Source organism: Enhydra lutris, unplaced genomic scaffold, assembly GCF_002288905.1.
Source record: "Enhydra lutris kenyoni isolate GAN:26980312 unplaced genomic scaffold, ASM228890v2 scaffoldscaffold17, whole genome shotgun sequence".
In the NCBI taxonomy this organism is placed as follows: domain Eukaryota; kingdom Metazoa; phylum Chordata; class Mammalia; order Carnivora; family Mustelidae; genus Enhydra; species Enhydra lutris.
This window is the reverse complement of record NW_019154101.1, coordinates 16,160,231-16,180,662: the sequence shown is the minus strand read 5'-3', so window position 1 is coordinate 16,180,662 and position 20,432 is coordinate 16,160,231. Positions and strand designations below refer to the sequence as shown.

Genomic DNA, 20,432 nt, shown 5'->3' with positions numbered 1-20,432 from the left:
TCTAAATAATGCTGACTATACCAATTAGGGGCTGACACTCTTACAGTAACTTGGCCACAAGAAATTGAATTTTATGTCCATATGAGTTCAATAGTTATAACCCTGTGGATTATATAGTTATAATATGTGGATAGTTATAACCCTGTGTTTAAAGAGAAGCAACAGAATCTGCCAACCAACTCTGGGAAAGGAAGGAGGTAGGAGAGAGTGTACTGACTGGTTGACTTCTTTGGGTGGTGAGAGTTCTTTGACTTTAGAATAGTTACAGCAGGACTTCAGAAGAATCAGTAAACAGCCAAGCAGTAACTGCTTTTCTAACCATGGAAATGTATTCTAGTGGAGAAATTCTTTGCTCTTCTGAAAATTAATTTTTTTCCACACCATTAGCCAAGTGCCAGGCAGAATAGATTTCATTTCTTCCACTGCTCTATGTGCTAGCTTTGCGAACCAAAAATAGAACAGAATGCATTACTAGAGTGAGCAATTTCAGTCAATATTAAGTCAATTTTTCCAACTCATTTTCTTCTGAGACCATTATATTTACAATTACATGGATTGGTTATTTCAAATAGTTAATGCTTTGATTGAATTAGACATTAAGTAGGGTAAGTATGATGGTACAGGCGTCATTGTTTGTTTGACTTTTTATCAGCAACTTGTTATACTTTTCATAGTGACTCCAGGGAGTAGGAGTTATATCATCCATTTATTACTTAACTTCAATGTACAGAATATATTTTTAAGTCCCTATCTATTTCCATCTCCAACTTGCTCCATTTGATATGCAGTGCAACTTCTTGTTCATTCATTTTTGCATTTATGTATTCATTCATTCAGTGTTTGTTAAGCACCTATTATGTATCTTACACATAGATGTGCACATTTCAGTGAGTCACTGGTTACCAGTGAAGACATCCATTTTTATCACTGAGTTTTATTTATTTTATCCCATCAGTTTTATTTCTGAAGATTTTAATTACTGCTTCACAAGTTGTATTTAGTCCAGATTGTATATAACAAAAGATTATTTCACTGAACTTTTGTAGTCAAAGATCTGTTTCTGTTTGTCAAGTTGTCATATATCAAACACAAATTTAAAATCGAAGTGTCTCTTTTAATAAAATATATAGTAAATAGAAAACTATTTTCTGATTTCTTCATTCCTGCTTGGAAAACTTTATTTTTTTCAAATGGGTTTTATTCATACTACTATCCCTGTATCTATCGAATATTAGGGGTTTTTTTGAGTGGGTATTTGATGTTTGTTCTGGTATGCTTAATACCCCCATATATTCTCACTAAAAAGTGATTTAACCACTTTTTGAAGATTTTTGAAGATTTAACTACTACATTCTTTAAAGTGAAATTTGTGAAATGGAGTATTACTGTCTGATTTTAACTATATCTAAACTTTTATTCTTTAAATGTGGATCTCAAGTTCAGTGCAGAAGAAATAAGCTGTAGAGGTCTTTAAAAATACAAATGACTGTATATTCACCCTCAGCAATCTCATCAGCGGTATGGAGTGAAGTGTGTTTGTCTTTACTTTTAAAAAAACTCAAGAGAATTTTGAAATACAGCTGTAATTGGGAACATTATCTGTTGAAATGTGCAGATTTAAGTTTCTACTCTGAATATACAGAAACATAAGCTTTTAGAGAGAGAATAGATCTGGGAAATTATTTGTACAATCCTAGAAAAGTTCAAAGGGCTCCTCATACAACAGCTAGACCACTTTGGAATGACTCTTTCCTTCCATAGGAAAGAAGTAAGAACCTGAATCATACAACATTTGAGTGGCATAATCCTTTTGGGCAACTACTCTCACCTTGATCCTTAACTATTCCATTCTTCATTGATAGAGAGGTCAGCATCTTGTCCTAGAAGCCACCGTGATGTATAGGATACAATGGCATCAGGGACACTCATTATTAGCACCATTAGCCGACTGCACACTCCTCCTACTGTAAAGATACTTAGCTGTGTCATACTTTGCAGAAGAGGAACATTAGTATTACAAGTGCCAGATCAATGTATTAATGAAGATAAATATTTCTCATGATTAATAATCCAGTTTTATATGTACTAGAATTCAAAGTGTTATCATCTAATCGAAGTTAAAACTGTTCTGGTAATAGTTTATAGAAATCAATCTTTTATATAAGTACAGAGAAGTGGAATTCATGGATCAGAGAATAGAAGTATTTTAATTTTATGAAAAATTGCCAAACCATTTTCCAAAATAGTTGTACCATTTTACACTCTTAGCAGCATCATATGACAGTTCCAGTTCTTCCTTATTCTTACTGACACTCAGTATTTTCCATCTCAAATTTTAGCCATTTCAGTACGTGTATAGTAGTATCTCCATGTTATTTTAATTTGCATTTTCCTGATGATGAATGATGCTGAACACTTCTTTTGAGATGTCTGTGCAAGTATTTTGTTTCTCACTCACCCCCATCATTTCTATATGGGTTTCATGACTTTTTAATGTTTGAATTATGGGTGGTAGTTATATAATGATTATGGATTCAATCTCTTGTCCAATTTATACTGCATATATTTTGTTCCATTATGTGGCTTGTCTAGTTATTTTCTTAATGTCTCTTGATGAAATTTTGATGAAATCCAGTTTGTCAACTTTTCTTTTTTTCTTCTATGGTCTGTACTTTCAGGGTTTCATTCAGAAAAATCTTTACCTACATCAAGACCATAAAGATAGTTTTTTATACTTAATACTTTGCCTTTTACCTACAGATCTGTAATCGATTTTGAATATTTTATGTGTGAGGTAAGGGTTTACATCTTTTTCCCCAGATATCTACTTGTTCCAGAACAATTGTTTGAAAAGCTTTCTTACCGCATTGAATTGCTTTTATATTTTGTCAAAACTTAATTGAGTATATAAGTAAGAATATACAACTTGTTCTTATTCTTAGGAGAAAAGTTCTACATTGATTTTTGAATGTCAGACCAACTTTGCATTCACAGATGAATTCCTCTTGATCATGATACTTCATCCTTTTAATATATTACTGAATTTGAAAGGCTAATATTTTAAAATATTCTATTTATATTCATGTGCAATATTGGTCATTAGTTTTCTTTTAATGTCTTTGAATTATTTGGTGATCATGGTTATTTTGTGCTTACAAGTGGGCAAGATTGTTATTATTTTACTTATTTGATTGAATTCACTAGTGGACACCATTTGGGTCTGAGTTTTCTTCATGGTCTGCTTTTTAAATATTAATTCAGTTTCATTAATAAATGTAAGACTTCAGATTTTCTATTTCTTCTTGGGTCTGTAGGATCTATGGTGCTATTTTCTCTTTTATTCTTGATACTGATAATTTGTGTTTTCTCTTTCTCCTTTTTCTTTATAACCAGGTAGAGATTTGTCAATATTATTGATCTTTTCAAAGAATCAGCATTTGGTTTTATTGATATCCTCTGTACTTTTTTTTCTATTTTATTGGTTTCTATTGTGTTTTATTTCATTTTTTTGCTGACTTTAGGTTTAATTTCCTCTTCTTTTTCTAGCCTCTGTGATGGAAGCTTAGATCATTGACTTTAAACCTTTATTCTTTTCTAATATAAGTATATAGAACTATAAAGTTAACCCTAAGCAATGCTTTAGTTGCCTCCCAACGCATGTTTACAAATGTCTTAATTACCATTTCATTAAAAATATTTTCTAATTTAGCTTGCTAGCTTGCTTTGACCTTGATTAATTTGCAGTGTGTTGCTTAACTTTCAAGAATTTGGAGATTTTCCAGGTATCTTTTTGTTACCGATTTCTATTTTAATTCTATTTGTGTTTATACTCTGTATAATTTAATTTCTTTGAAATTTTTTGAAGCTTTTTATGGTGAGCCAATGTTCTGTCTCAGTAAATGTTCCATTGACAAGTGAAAGGATATATATTTTAGAGTTGATAGTTGTAGTGTTCTGTAAATAACCAATAAGGGCAATTTAGTTGCTCATGCTATTCAGATTTTCTAAATAGTTTCTAAATTTTTGTCTGCTTTTGGTACAAACACAGATATAGTAGTGTTGAGCTCTCCCTTTATTATTTTATGCTTACGTACTTGTCCCTTTATTTCTTTAGTTTTTGCTTCATGTATTGTAAGGTTTTCCAATTTGGTAAATATATATTTAGTATTGCTTTTTCTTCTTGATGACTTGACCATGCTGTTATTTTTAAAAAGTCTTTTTATCTCTAATACTCCTTGCCCTGAAGTGTATTTTGTCTGATAATAATACAGATGTTCAGCTTTCTTATAACTGGTGTCAGTATAATATGTCTTCCCATCTTTAATATATCATGTCTTTTAGTTTAAAAGTCATCTAAAGATATATAGTGTGTGGTTGCATCTTGCTTCCTGCTTTTAATTCAGTCTCAGAATTTCTGCCATTTTTTGGTGTTTTTAGCCCATTTACATGATTATTGATATTTTAAAATTTTATCTATGATTTTGATATTTTTGTCTACTATGAATTAATACCATGTCTTTCACATAAGAACCTTACAAAAGTTTATTTCCATTTGTCCTTCCTGTATACTATTTTTTCTATGCATTTTACTTTTATATGTTATTATTCCTTTGAATCAATTATTTTTAAGTAAATTAAGAAACAAGAGCAAAGTTATTTTTATTTGCACATACATTTACAATTTCTTACACTCTTGTATGTATGTTAATGTGTATTGTATGTGTATGTATCTGTGCATTCATCTTGTACCATTTCTCTTCAGCGTGAAGAACTGTGGTGTTTTTTTGTTTTGTTTTTGAGTATAGTTGACACACATATAGTTACACTAATTTCAGGTGTACAACATAGTGATTCATTAAGTTTATACATTATTCTGTGTTCACTACAAGTGTAGCTGCCCTCTGTGCCCATGTGTTGCTATTACAGTATCAAGCGACTGTATTCCTTTATACTGTGGCTTTTATCCCCATGATTTATGCATTCCATAACTGAAACCCCTTCACCCATTTTGCCTAACCTTCCACCCCACTCTCCTTTGGCAACCATTAGATTGTTCTCTGTATTTGTAGGTCTGATTCTGCTATTTATCTTTTTTTCCCACATATGAGTGGAATGATACGGTATTTGTCTTTCTCAGTCTGACTTATGCTCTCTATGTCCATCCATGTTATTACAAATAGCATGATCCCATCCTTTTTTGGCTGTGTAATACTCTGTGTGTGTGTCTGTGTGTGTGCATGTATGTATGCACATATGCATACCACATCTTCCTTATCTGTTCATCTATCAATGGGCACTTAGGTTGCTTCCCTATGTTGGCTACTGTAAATGATGCTGCAGTAAACATAGGGGTGCATGTATCTTTTTGAATGTTTTCATTTTCTTTGGGTAATACCCAATAGTGGGATTAGTGGATCATATGGTATTTCTATTTCTATTTTTTTTTTTTTTTTAGGAACCTCCATACTATTTTCCATAGTAGATGTACCAGTTTATATTCCCATCAACAGTTTACAAGGGTCCTGTTTCTCTATATTTTTGCTAACACTTGTTATCTCTTATCTTTTTTATTTTAGCCATTCTGACAGGTATAAGGTGATATTTGCCCAAGAATGTTCAGACTTCTTTATTCATGAAAGTCAAAATTTGAGAAAAGAAACACAAATGTCACAAGAAAATAAACTTCAGGGTATACATTGAATAAACAAATTTCAACATATCTACATAATGGAATACGACTTGCAATAAAAAAATACTATTGATACATGTTACAATATGGAATGCATCACAAAACATTGTGTTAAGAGAAATAAAAAACACAAAATGGTATATATTATGTGATTCCATTTATATGATGTTCTAGGTAAAGCTAAGCCAACAGTGAAAGAGATCAGAACAGTGGCTAGTTTAGGGAAGAAGGATGTGCAAGAATTGGCTAGAAGAGAGCATGAGGGAACATCTACATGATGAAAATATTCCATATCTTAGAAGCATGTGGGTTATACAGCTTGTATGCATTTGTCAAAATTAATTAAACTGTACATTTAAAATTTTATATTTCTTTGAACATAAGGTATACCTCTATAGAATATATCTTCCTAATTAAAAAGCAATCTTATAATACCCTATTATGATAGTTGATAGGAGGTAGGTCTATTTCACAGCTATAAAAATATATGAAGGCAACATATTTTATTGAAACTACTTAAATTTTGCAAAGTCAGCCAGTGTCACCAACACTGCAGCACCAAAGTCTTAACATTATTTGAACTTGGGAAACTAAAATACAGTTAATAATAAAATACAGGATCACCAAGAGTGTATTCAGGTACTGACATAGGAGGAACTTCTTGGTCACTATGCAAATGAATTTTATCCGATTGTGTTGTAATGGGCATTGGTACAGCTATTTAAATTATGGCTGACTTTTTAAAAATGCTCTTGATAAGACTAAGAACTTGAAATTATGGGGAACATATGAATGATTAATAGTTTAAAAATTGTCCATTTTATGAGAATGAGAATAATTTGTGACATGTATGTTTTTGGTATAAAGTAATAGAAACTCAATTTTTTTTTTTTTTTTTTTTTTGTATAGGAGAAAGATACTGGCTCTTATAAATGGGGCAAAACTGTCCTTAGCAATCTGTACATCTAGAATTTACATCTATTTAACTCTAGTTAGAGTTCTAAATAGGGAGGAATTCTAAAATATATAAAAAATAGCTTAACTGCTCATTATAGGCCAAATGTAAAATACTGCTAAGTTTGTGTTCTGAACCGAGTAAGTAAAACTCAGATGTAGCTTGTCAGGAAATTAACTGAGCTCTTAAGTTTATTTTATTTTATTTATTTTATTTTTTTAAAGATTTTATTTATTTATTTGACAGAGAGAGAGAGATTACAAGTAGGCAGAGAGGCAGGCAGAGAGAGGGGGAGGCAAGCTCCCTGCTGAGCAAAGAGCCTGATGCAGGGCTCGATCCCAGGACCCTGAGATCATGACCTGAGCCGAAGGCAGAGGCTTTAAACCCACTGAGCCACCCAGGTGCCCCAATTTTATTTTATTTTAATTAATTTATTTATTTTTAAAGAAAATGACCACTGTAGGTAGCTAAAAGACCAGCCTGGTTTGGCTGGGCTTATGAGGACTGCCTGGGGCATGAGACTTTTAGAGCTAAAACCATGCAGGGCCTAGGCAAACTAGGAGAAACAGGGTACCTTACCTCCAAGAGTGCTAGAAGATGAATTATTGCTGGTCCAATGAGTAGATGTTTGATAATAGTGATGTTTAATTTGTTGTTCTTCCTTATCTCTGTAGATCTCAAGTCTAGCCATATTTTACAGTTCAGTTTAAGTGCCACTTCTATGCAATCTCTCTCTCTTTCTGAATTCACATAACACTCTATCTGTACCATTCTTGTTCCACTTAGTCCTTTCAAATATCTTTATCAGAGTTATCTATATACGAATTTTATCTCTGGCACTACATGAAAAGTTCTTTTAGGGCATGATGTATGATTTCTTTTTCATCCCCCATAGCTTCTAGCATCGTGCTTCACACTTACTTTATCAGAAAGGGTGTATTAAAAGGAATGAATGAATCCACAAGTTAAGTAAATTATACTAATAGGATGAGATGCATCGGTGTAATAGGAGGGAAAAAAAAGGTGGGGGGGGGACGCTTGGGTGGCTCAGTGGGTTAAAGCCTCTGCCTTCGGCTCAGGTCATGATCTCGGGGTCCTGGTATCAAGCCCTGCATCAGGCTCTCTGCTCAGCGTGGAGCCTACTTCCCCTCTCTCTCTCTGCCTGCCTCTCTGACTACTTGTGATCTCTGTCAATTAAATAAAAAATAAATAAATAAAAAATAAAAAATCTTAAAAAAAAATAAGCTGTAGTTTAATATTAGATTTGTTAAAAAAAAATAAAACAAAACAAAACAAAAAACCCTACTGACATGAGTATGAGAAACCCAGCCTTTAGTCCTCTTTACCACTAGATAACAAGTTCCTCAATATTTTACATGTATATGTGTGTGTATGCACATGCACGCTACAGTTTCTTTAGCCAAAAATTGAAAGTTACAACTAGAACTCTCAGTGCTTCTAATGATGCTACTGAGCATTCACTTTGTCATCCGTGTTCTCCAGAACCAATCTAAATTTTCAACCTCTCCTATTGTCCCCTGTCCCATATAGCCCCTTCACTTTTCATAGATCACAAACTCCTACTCCTCAAAGAAGATGCACCTGCTGGAAGAACTTTGTTCACCCCAACCTCATATATTGTTATACATTATAAGCAGTATACTGATTATTCCTTCTTGACACTAATTTTAAATCTTTAAGAAGTGAACAGCCATACTTATACATATTTGTAAATCAAAATCTTGTAAATGAATGTACAATATTCTACATCGTTTTGGGGTTAAGAGCTTTTGTGTTCTGAGAGCTGAGTAAAAATAGGTTGCTTTAAAACTACAATTAGTTATTTTGTACTTAATATGCTTTTAAATGGCTTTTATAGGAGAAAAGTTATTTGTAAAAAGTTTTAATTTCTTTGAAAATGTAACTGACAGCTCTTAAAAGAACGAATTCATCAGTTTTCAAAATTCACATTAAAATATGTAAAAATATTACTTTAATCAATTTTCAATTAAAATGTGATTATTATGCAGACTTTTATACATTTTTATAACCCAGTTTGCTATTGTTTTTAGCCACTGATGCAAATGTGAAGAACGAAAGTCTTTCATCTGTGCAGCAGCTTGGCATTAAAATGACTGTCAGGTATATTATAGGGAAATATCTTCCTTGCGCATTTCTAGAATTTGTTTTATCTACCTGATATGTGTTTAATAGTATTTAACAACCAACTATTTTGTGTACTTTAAATGCAGAGTTTATCATTCAGAAAATAATAACTTTGTTTTGGAGATACTGGCACATGATTAAATTACCTCTGCTGGTAAATCAGTTATGGTTCATTATCATTTCAGAGGCTAATTACAGTGTATTTAATCCTGTATGACTACAGGTTTTTTAAAAAAAATGAATTTTAAAAATCAGCACATTGGTAGCACAATCATGCCATTTTTAAAAATATGATAGATTTTAATTGTCAAGCTATGGTAATGAGTACAAAAGAACCTTAAGGATAGATGCCGAAGTTAAAAATGAATAAACTAATTATAGTAGTTTGAATTTTTAGTACCCAAATCGTAATTTTCAAAAGAAACTGAACAGCAGACTGTGAATTAAGGAGTGAGTCTCCTCTCTTGCTTACTAATTGGGGATTTAACAGTTCCATCCTACTTTAGTGGGTAATCTTTACAATCTATGAAAGCTTTTAAAATGACTATTTTTAATAAATTCATAGCATTATAATGAAAAGTGTGATAGTAATTCTGGCTAATCCATCTGTATCACATGAAGCATGTGACTCATTGTTTTGTGACCCTATATCTGCTTTTTATTTTGTAATGTCCAATTTCTATTCTGAAATGGAATCCATAGATAACATGGGCAGGCTAGTCACATATTTTTTAAACTCAGTATAATGTCTTATTGGTAAGATGTAAATGGAAAGTGATTTGTAGTGAAACGTTTGTACCCAGCTGCAGTATATGACAGAGCTGTCAACCACATAGAATCACTGTGACTTTGGCAGCTGCATATAGACTGCTGATGTTTCGGTGCTTCAAATACTGCTCAAGTTTTGCCACGGGCAAAGTGACTTTCCAAAATGGAGAACAAGTCTTAGGCTTCAAACAATGAAAGTACTATATTTTCCTGATTTACCCATTTAGTTGCATTCAGTGTATAATAAAAAATAGAGAAAAAATATTTTATAATCTTATATAAAGTGGACTTGGCTTCAGATAATTATAAATAGCTTCTTCATCCATGCGAATAATAGGCAGGCCATTTGTAAGTGGTTGTTCGGGACTGCCCCAAATCTAACCTCCATTACCCACCAACTACTATTTGTGTCCCCAGTCACTATGCAATCAAAAATGCCCCCATGAATTTCCCGGGTGGCCGCAGGAGGGGAAGTACTCCCTCTCAGAACTTTTGGATTAGATGAAATCTAGAATTGCTTCTAGACTTAACATTTGGTCAGTCTAACCTGTCAACATTACATGTTTTAGATTAAGTTCAGGAAAACATGCATATATTCTTCTCATCTACAGTATCTGTATTTTGTTCTCTCATTATTCTTTTATTTTCCTTTAAAGTTGTCAGTATTTACCAGATAATTACTGCTAATCCAAATATGATTATCAGGAACATGTACTTAGTGTAAAGCTCTCCCTACTAAGTGTTCTGTATAGCATAGTTATGGTAGAAGTAGAAGAAAACTTAAAACCTTGAGATCTAAAGAGAACTACACTTGATGGATTTTTAAAAGTGAATTTGTAGTGCAGGGCCTGAAGTTTTTCATTTTGCATGTTTTGTGGGCTTTTAATGTAGATATGGCAAGTTCCTCAACCTGTTAAAAGACAGCGCAGAAAATGATCTTACCTTGGTTTTAAAGCACTGTGAGAGATTCCTAAAACAGCAGCAAGCGCCCATAAAATCTTCTCTTCATATCCTTTTTGAGTGGATTCACAGCAGTTGAACATTATGTGTTTTTCATAGTTCTTTGATAGGGTACCTTAACACATTTATAGTAAAATAATACTTTAACCTATATTGCTGATTCGTTGATGTACCTTTATAGTATTCTGTATTTTAAATATGAATTTTATTAAATTGGGTAGTAATTACTAAATTCAATCTTACTTATTTAATCTTAAACAAGTAATTAAAGTTATTTGGCTGTATTTTCAGATACATATAAGACATTTTTTAAAAATAGGTTTTTTAAATCTAGAATAATATTCTTATATTATATATATTATATAATATATTATCTATATTATATATATTATAATTATAATATAATATAATATTATAATATAATAATTATATATTATGTAATATATATAAGAATAATTTTATCTAGAATAAGAATATTCTAGAGTTAGTAAATTTAGAATAACAATAGAACATACATTTATTTTACTTGAATTGGTTATTTTTCAGAAATAGATTTGACTTGAAGAGAAAAAAGTATACAAACCATTTGCCTTATTGAATTCTAAAAATATATGGATTTTTAAATATTTTATTATGTTAGTAATTTAGCAGATAACCTAAACCAGAGAAAGAGAAGGTACTATGATTTTAATGACCTGAATAAGTGTTGCCACAAAACAGATATTTTTTTCTGCATTTGCTAGTGCCATTGCCCTCCTCTACTTATGTAAATAAACAACACATTGGCTTATAAATTGATTGAAGATAAAATGAGGACTGAAGTATCAGTATCTTTTTCCTGATAGGGATCCTGAAAATGAATATTAATAGAATTCTTATATTTCATCTTGTAAGACAAAATATGCAAAAGTTCCTTAACTGTGCTTTTCAGTCTGCCTGCAGGGGACTTACGCTGGCCATGACTGGTTTGTATCCTCTTTGTTCATGATAATGTTGGGGGACAAAGAAAAAACACTCAGATTTCTTCAGCAGTTCTCCAGGCTTCTGACCTCTGCTTTCCTTTGGTTGCCAAGACTTCATATTTCTGTAAGACTTTTTACTCTTTCTTTAAATGAGTGTGTTAAATTTTAAGGCAGATCCTATTTAAATTCATTGGGATCTTATTTGTAGAGAGCTCTGTAATAATTTATGTTCGTTTTCTACCTGAATGCTTTTTGACTGATTCTCTTTGAAGATACAGATTTGACATTTTCCCAAATGCTTGGTGTCTTACTTAAAGGTAACTGAATGAAAGATTAGTGATAATAGATGGATTATTAAATTTTAAACTTGTCATCTAGTAAATTATAAAAAAATATATAGGTAAAAAGAGCTATTGAATTTTTTTTAATTGTTGCTTTGTTAGAAAAAGTCAGTTAAATTACAACATAAGAAAATAAGTAAAAATTGTAAACGTATTCTATACAGAATATGGAAATCTATGATGAGTTTGGAAATCTATGATGATTTTTTATTATAGTGTTATGGTGTATTTTAAAGGGTTTTACTAGCTTCATGAGATCTTAGAGTTTAGAGGTAAGAGCATCCCTCAGTTTACTAACATTTCTGTATTTTGTTTTGCTTACTGCCATTAAAATCTCCAACCTGGGGACACTGTCTACTATACAAGATAGGCTCACACTTCCCAAACCTCTCCTACGACATACTCCACATGGACAGTGCAATCACATTGCTCCCAAAGATAAATAAGTTAAGGGATTGAGAGAATATGTGGCGTTCAATGAAAGCATGTATTACATGTTTTCACAGTATATGTTTGTGATAAGGAATATAAAGCCAAAGAATCAAGGAGGAATATATTATAAATATTGAAATTTTATCATTTTTTGCTTAAAATAGCTGTACATAATTCCTGAATAAGAATTTCTAGCTCTTATACTTCAGCAAATGTAAAATTTGTTCACAAGAACAAGCAGAAGCAAATGGCAAAAGAATGTGTGCCAGTTTTTCTTTAATCAGTGGAACTATTTTCCTTCTGTTAACCAGAATTTGAATAATTCTTTAAATTGTATGTGAAGATTTTAAAAATTGTAGATATTCCCTTCTTCCATTTACAAATGTAATGTTGAAAAATCTTTTGATAATGAATATAGATTTTGAATCCAATCATACATTTTCATGTCAAGTATTGTGAAAATGATACCTGCATTCCACTAGTCTTAACTATTCTAGCTTAGTGTTCAGATTGTGACACTGTCAGATATCACCAGTTAACTTTTTTTAACCATAATTTTGTAAGGTTGCATTTTTGCTTTGAATCTATAAACTTTTCATAAGACATTATTTTATTTTTTAACATAACAGTGATGTTGTGCTCTAATAGGGTTTCTTCGCATCAGGAAGGACTTTATCAGGCAGCTTGGATTTTTTTACATTTATTTTGATAACATCATTGAATATAGAATATAGACCTGTGGACAGAATGGAGTGACATTTTACTTAGGGTGTTTAGATGAACTCATGATGTAAAACCTTGACACCTTTCTGTTGGTGGACCTGTACCATCAGTGAACACCTAGGCAGTGCCTTACATAGTATCATTTTTTCTTTTCAACTTTTCAATATACCAAGTTGAATTATTTCATTACCAGGAGTTTGTTTTAGTGCTTCTTTATAAAGTAACATTCTGCTAATATTCCTCTTCAGGGATTTTATCTTAGAGCTGTTAGCTAAATGTAGTTATTAATGTTTCTGTAATCACAACTCCATGTTTTAAATGTTTTTGATTTAATCATTTTATGGATCAGTGGTTTTTCTATGCCACTTGTTAATACATTCAGTAATAATCTTAATACATTATTTAAATAGTAATCCCTTTTCTATTTTGTTTGTTCCATTGGTCTCAAACATTGCAGGTTGATAGAATAAGTTAATCTGCAGTTGTGGTGAGACACTTTGACTTTAATCTTCCTTCCTTAGCTCAATCTCATTATTATAATCAACCTCAAAAAAGCTTCAGCCTGTGCCCCAGTCCCACATTCTTCAACCTTATTACCCTGTTTCTTTTACAATAGCCTATGTCAGTTCCTAATATGCTGCTGAATTTCTGTATTTACTTATTTAAACACTTAAATATAAAATATAGTTCTAGGAGGGCACTGGTTTCTGTTTTGTTTACCATTGTGTCCCAAACTAATTCCAGTAGTAATTAATTCAACAAATGGGTGTTAAGTGTATGAATTAATATTTAAATACAAATATGTAAAGGACAGTAAGCTTTTATGACTTTAAAATTTTTATTTATTTATTTATTTTAAAAATGTATTTTTTTTTTAAGATTTTATTTATTTATTTGACAGACAGAGATCACAAGTAGACAGAGAGGCAGGCAGAGAGAGAGAGGGAAGCAGGCTCCCTGCTGAGCAGAGAGCCCGATGCGGGACTCGATCCCAGGACCCTGAGATCATGACCTGAGCCGAAGGCAGCGGCTTAACCTGCTGAGCCACGCAGGTGCCCTATTTTCTTTTTTTTTAAGATTTTATTTATTTATTTGAGAGAGAGACAGTGAAAGAGAGCATGAGCGAGGAGAAGGTCAGAGAGAGAAGCAGACTCCCCGGGGAGCCGGGAGTCCGATGCGGGACTCGATCCCGGGACTCCAGGATCATAACCTGAGCCGAAGGCAGTTGTCCAACCAACTGAGCCACCCAGGCGTCCCTTAAAAATGTATTTAAAAGATAGTTGATCCTCTGCATTCTTAAGAATGTTGTAAGCAGATTGCATCAAAAGGTAGAAAAAATTGGCCTTGGATGAGCAATATAGGACATAATGAAATAATTACTTTGAAGTTTTTAAAATTTTATAAACTATCTACTCATTTGAGATAAATAATTTGAAAATATTTTTTTTGAAGCTGCTGAGATCAGAAGAATTCCTTAATGTATTGACTGCATTGAATTATCTTTCATTATTGTTTGTTCTTAAAGGAAAACAACAACTTCCTAAATGATAATGTACTAATTCTTTATGGAATTTTATCAAGATTCAGAGTTTGGCTTATTTTAACATAAAAGCTTTTAATAAAATGACAGATTATGAAAGATGAAAAAATCAGTTATTTCCTTGTAGGCATACCTAATCTCAAGTAATAATTATAATAAAAGTAACAACCACATATACCTTCTGTTAGTAAAAACATACTCAAAAGGAGATCAAATTAAATTCAAATATGAACTATTTCAGATTCACATACAGATAAAGCTCCATTGATTATGAATCAAGCTAGAGTAATAGTCAAATGAACTAGTGTAGTTTAACAGGAAGAGCATCAGAGAGTTATGTATATTTTATATATATAAAAATGTGTGTGGATCTATACATTTATTCCTCTCTTACTCCTCATAAAATAAAAAAGTTAACACAGGAAGTTTAGAGTTAACAATTCTAATACCATTCAAATGTACATTGAGATTTAAATTTTACAACCATCAGCCTGTCCTGGCACACTTGCAACTATTTGCACAGCATTAGCAATAGCAAATCATGTGACCAGTCACTTGTAGGACAGAAATCTAGTGTCAAAACCCCATTGTTTTATATATAACTTTAAATCTTAGAGCCATATTTAAAGTTTCCATTTTCCCTTGTGCTTTTTTTTTCCCCTGGAGAGGAGAAAGATTTGTTTTCTAGAATAATAGAATCAGAGTTAAGAAAAACTGTTTTCTATTCCCCTCTTGCATGACCCACGTGCTGCACAGATTGACTGCAGCATTGCCCAGTCAGCATGGCCCATTCTCTGCACACCAATCCCCAGACTGAAGGACTGGACTGGACCCCTTGGGGCCATTTAAACTGGTTTGGAGAGTTTGTCTTTCTTATAAGGTCTTTCTATTTAATTCCCGTAGCAACTTGGAACTAGATTTTTCTTAGTGTCAGGATTGGAGTAACTCATCAGAACTACCTATAGTGGAAGGGAAAAACCAAAAGACTGCTTACACAGTCCGTTTTTGAAGGCACATATCTTTCATTTTTAATCACTAAAGTAAAATACTCTAAAGAATGTTATTTTATAAAGTCCTTGCTTCATGTTATGATGCTTACTAGTATATCTCAACCCAAAAGTTTTACTGATACTCTTTTTCACAGTTTTAGCATAGTTTGTATGTTATGTCTCTTACATGATGTTTTAAATACTGTTTTCCTAGATGTGTTGTGCTTAATCCTATATTCTGAATTTTATTAGAGTTACCTTTATTAAAAGTTGCCATCTTTTCAGAGAGTTGTGACTAAGCAAAATACATCAAAAAACTAAAAGTATAACAAACAGGCTTTATAATTTGATGATTCAGAAGACTGTGTTGTATTTAGGTATTTAGAGTTATTATCGATTTGGTTTTATGAACACCATTTACTATAAATTAGAGTTATGTAATGGCAATTAATAGACCAATTAATAAAACTTTTATTATAAGTGAGTGTACTATGATTACAATGTATAATCATTAACATCTTCTCTTGTAATTCAGTCAATAATTTGTTGTGTATCTACTTTATACAAGGCTTGGTGCTGGGAGCTGTGTTGGTTACAAAAAAGTATGGCATAATTTCTTCCAACAGAGGATAATCTACAAGAATAGAAGAACTCTTGCCTGAGCTTTGGAACTCCATTACATAATAGCTTGTTTTTTCCTGAGAGTGTAATTAGTCTCATCTTCATCTCTAAATACACCTACTCCAAATATATTGTTTTCAGTGCAACATAGAAAAGATACTGTATGAGCATTGTTTCTTATACATACATTTTTTATATTACTATTATGCATATATTCAGAAAATTATTACCTAAGCTTGCATTGAAAATTAATATATATGTATAAGTTGATTTTTTTGCATCTATTAAACTCATTAGTTCTATTGGACAAGTAGTCATTAGTGAAATGTGTGTTTCACAAAAGAAGATAAAGGATACAGATTCTCAGTTTATATGTATACATATACATTAGTATATACATATTAAAATATATGTGTATAAATACATACATGAGTATATATATTTTTTAAAGATTTATTTACTTGAGAGAGAGAATGCATGTGTGCATGTGTGTGGGGATGGGTGGAAGGGAGATGTTTACTTGGGCAGAGGGAGAAATGAGAGAATCTCAAGCAAACTCTCTGCAGAGTGCTGAGCCTAATTCTAGGCTCAATCTCATGACCTCAAGATCATGACCTGAACTGAAATCGAGAGTTGGATGCTTAACTAACTGAGCCAGCCCAGTGCCCCTTAGTTTATATTATTTTTAACTACTCAAAAGAAAGTTTATTTTTTGTCTTAGACAGTCATCTGAGGTTGGCTGTAAGATGTCCACTTAATATGCTATAGTATGTCTCCAGTCATCAGTATATAAAATTATTTTGTGTGTGTGTTCTCCGAGGTATCTCTGAGAACCTGTCATAAAATATATGCTTCTACATATATATTCTTATGATATATTCCTATGAAATGATAAATTGTCCTTTATGATGATGAATGATAAAACAGGAAAACCACTGATAAATCATCTCACTGGTTTCAGAAATTTTAGTATATAACTCAAACCTAAATTCTTAAAAGCACTTTAGCAATAAAGTTTGAAAGAAATCCTCATTTTAACTCATATGTAATTGTTATATGTAAGTTTGATTTGTTTTACTTTAAAAGCATTAATTTTCTTTTATTACAGTTATCCAGTAAAGAACATAAATGTCTTTCTGAAAGTTTCTTAATTATGTATTCTTCAGAGCTAATTTGAATATAAATTTTAGTGTAAGTCTATTGGGTATAGTTGCTAGTCTGTCAGTTTTTCTAGAGACACAAAATGATACCTGCCAAGTTTATTATTTGTTTTAAAATGTTGTGGTTAGATATTGTATTTATAGTAACAATCATTGAAGAATTATAGAGCAATCATGGTGACATAAATTATACCTAAGAGCCAAACTGAAAATATAACCAACTTTATGAAGAAGTTGCTGAAAAATGCAAGTTTGTAAGAGATGTGTGTGTATATCCACAAATATATAAATGGACATATAAATAAATATAAAATATATAAATTATATAAGATTAATTTGTAACTATTATAGAAATATATACAAAATAGCTGGTCTAAGAACTTTGGTGGGAATGCATTATGCATTTTTCCCAGTTTTAGTGATAAATTTTTTAGAGTTCCTAATTTCAGTTATTAGTAACTCAAGTTCAGATATAGGTTAATGTTATCTTAGAAAAAGGGGACTATGCAAATATCCCAAAGATCTGACAAATAAAACTTTTTGATGTGATAGAATCATTGGCCAAAGCCAAAGATAGCAAGCATACAGAAGTACACTCAAGTATTAAAATGTAAAGTTTTATTATTTGTGTACTTGTACATTTATTCTTCCATGCAACAGCCATCCCCTTCATTCCACAGGCATTGAATTACAGTATTAAGTTTATTTCTTTGTCTTGGAAGGTATAAATATTGCCTTAATTAAGATTTATTTTTTCTATGGTCTTTGTAACATTCTGACTTTTTAACTTACATAATTACAATGTTTGCAGTAACTTGTTAGGCCACCACGTTAATTTTGAAGTAGCAATTCAAAGCAAAATATTTAGATAAGTTGATTTATTTTACATTAGTTGTATGTTCATTAATTCTCAATTTTTCCTTTTTATACAGAGGTATCTAGCTACTGACACTATAGAATCTGGCATCCATCCAGTATATTTTTGCAGTACTCACTACATTGAAATGCTTCTGAAGGTGGAGGTGCCACTTGTGTTTTCAGCTTTTCACATGTCTGGTTTCGCACCATCCCAGGTAATCCAGAAGAAATAGTGTTTCTTCAGCTCCCAGATCTCAGTGTCTTTAAAGAAAATTAAACTCTTGGGGTGCCTGGGTGGCTCAGTGGGTTAAGCCTCTGCCTTTGGCTCAGGTCATGATCTCAGGGTCCTGGAATCGAGCCCTGCATCAGGCTCTCTGCTCAGCGGGGAGCCTGCTTCCCTCCACCTACCTCTCTGCCTGCCTCTCTGCCTACTTGTGATCTCTGTCAAATAAATAAATAAAATCTTAAAAAAAATTAAATTCTCTTCAAATATAGGAAATACATTTAAATTAATAAGATCCTTTTTGTAAGTATTCATATTTTTCTATTTAAATTTCTAAATTTGCATTTTTTCCTGTAGGTCTGTTACAATATACAGATTTCTTTATAGTAGATCCTTAGCATTCAAATTTCAAGTTCAACTTAAGCTGTTCAAGGACAAAGACATTCTGGAAGTCTGTGACATGTAGGCTTTTTAATGGAGATAATATCTGCTACATATAGCTAATTTAAGGATTAAGTGAGGTAACTATGGGTAAGAGTACTTAACACTGGACATCTGGTATTTGACATACTCTATCTTAACCTAACAAAAAAAGCCCAGCTCTCTATTTCTGCTCTTGGGATCTGGAAAGGAGTAATGATTTTTCTAGGGCCTGGAGTTATGCTTGTCACATGCAGGAGTGCCTCCTGTACATAGGCAGTCCATTGGTGGAGGGGTGAATTGTTTCCTACTGGTATAAGCAGGCTACAACTTAAATTTTTAGAGCTTAAGCCTTTTTATAATTTAGAATTAAATCTTTTTTTTTTTTCAAGAACCTTTTTGAAAAATATTTTATTTATTTGGCAGAGAGAGACACAGCGAGAGAGGAAACACAAGCAGGGGGAGTGTGAGAGGGAGCCTGGCAGGTGGAGTGGGAGACAGGGAGAAGCAGGCTCCCCGCCCTCTGCAGGGGTTGATCATGACCCAAGGCCAAAGGCAGACGCTTGACAACTGAGCCATCCAGATACCCCTAGAATTAAATCTTTAAGTCAGAGTTCCAGAAGGTAGAAATACTTAACCAGAAGATATGAACACTTTTAAGACTCTTGAAGCATGTTGTCAATTTGCTTTGATCTTACTCTTCTAACAGAAATGGAGAAAGTATCTGTTCTTCAGGTCTGGGTATTAGGCTTTTTCAAAACTAATAGCTAGATTAATATGTAGCATTTTCTCTTCTAAAATTTTGTGAATTTTTAAACATTAGCAAGTTTGACTATAATTTCATAGCCTAGTTAATAGTTGAATCTTCTTAATTGCCTACCTGTCTTAGTGTGTTTTTTATTGATTTGTATGTTCTTTAAAAGTAGCCCACTATCCAGATCTCTTTAATTCCTGTTATGTATTTTATTTACTACTGTAATTTATTACTTTACTTATTTACTGTTAGTGTTTTTATGTATTTACTATTGTATTATTTATTACATTATTCTTCTTACATTCTTATTTCTTAATGCTGATAAGAATCAATCTATCGTACACTTCCTAACTCTCCCTGAAAAAGCTAATTTAGCTATTTCTATTGATTTCTTTATGTGCCCTCTAAAGTGATTTTTCCTGGTTTAAGTTGGGCATTTAGATTTGGATAAAATTTAAATTGCTGTTATGTTCACTTTTCTCAAAGTAGTTTATAGTTTATGTCTTTACCATAGTCAGCTTTCCTATCTAGGAATGTAGTAAGTTTTTCCATTTATTTTCTTTGTACTATATTTTGTACTATATTTTACTGAAGTTGTATATTTTTTCCCGTATAGGTGTAGTATCTTTCTTATTACAGATAGTTCTAATTAATGCAGTTTGAAATCTTTTTTTCAATTTTATTTCCTTTGTGGTTACTGTTAATAATTAGTAAAGGTATTAAATTTTGCATAATCATTAGGTTGTAGATTTTTTCTAGATTTGTGTTTTTACAAATTTGCAATATATTTTCTCTTTCATTTTTAATTAAATTCTGTTATTTTTTCCAGAATAATTCTAAATAGTGGCTTGCTTATTTTAGACTTGAACAG

The 20,432-nt window shown here is 32.0% G+C and overlaps 1 protein-coding gene across 1 annotated transcript in view; it reads left to right on the top strand.

Annotated features, from left to right (window-relative positions):
* The window catches only part of LOC111147590 (TBC1 domain family member 32), a 237,940-nt gene that overhangs the window by 196,166 nt on the left and 21,342 nt on the right, over positions 1-20,432 (top strand). The window contains exons 27-30 of the mRNA XM_022503709.1: positions 8,717-8,786; positions 10,470-10,585; positions 11,470-11,624; positions 18,239-18,379. Coding sequence (XP_022359417.1) covers positions 8,717-8,786; positions 10,470-10,585; positions 11,470-11,624; positions 18,239-18,379 — 482 coding nt within the window. The remainder of the gene's footprint in view (positions 1-8,716; positions 8,787-10,469; positions 10,586-11,469; positions 11,625-18,238; positions 18,380-20,432) is intronic.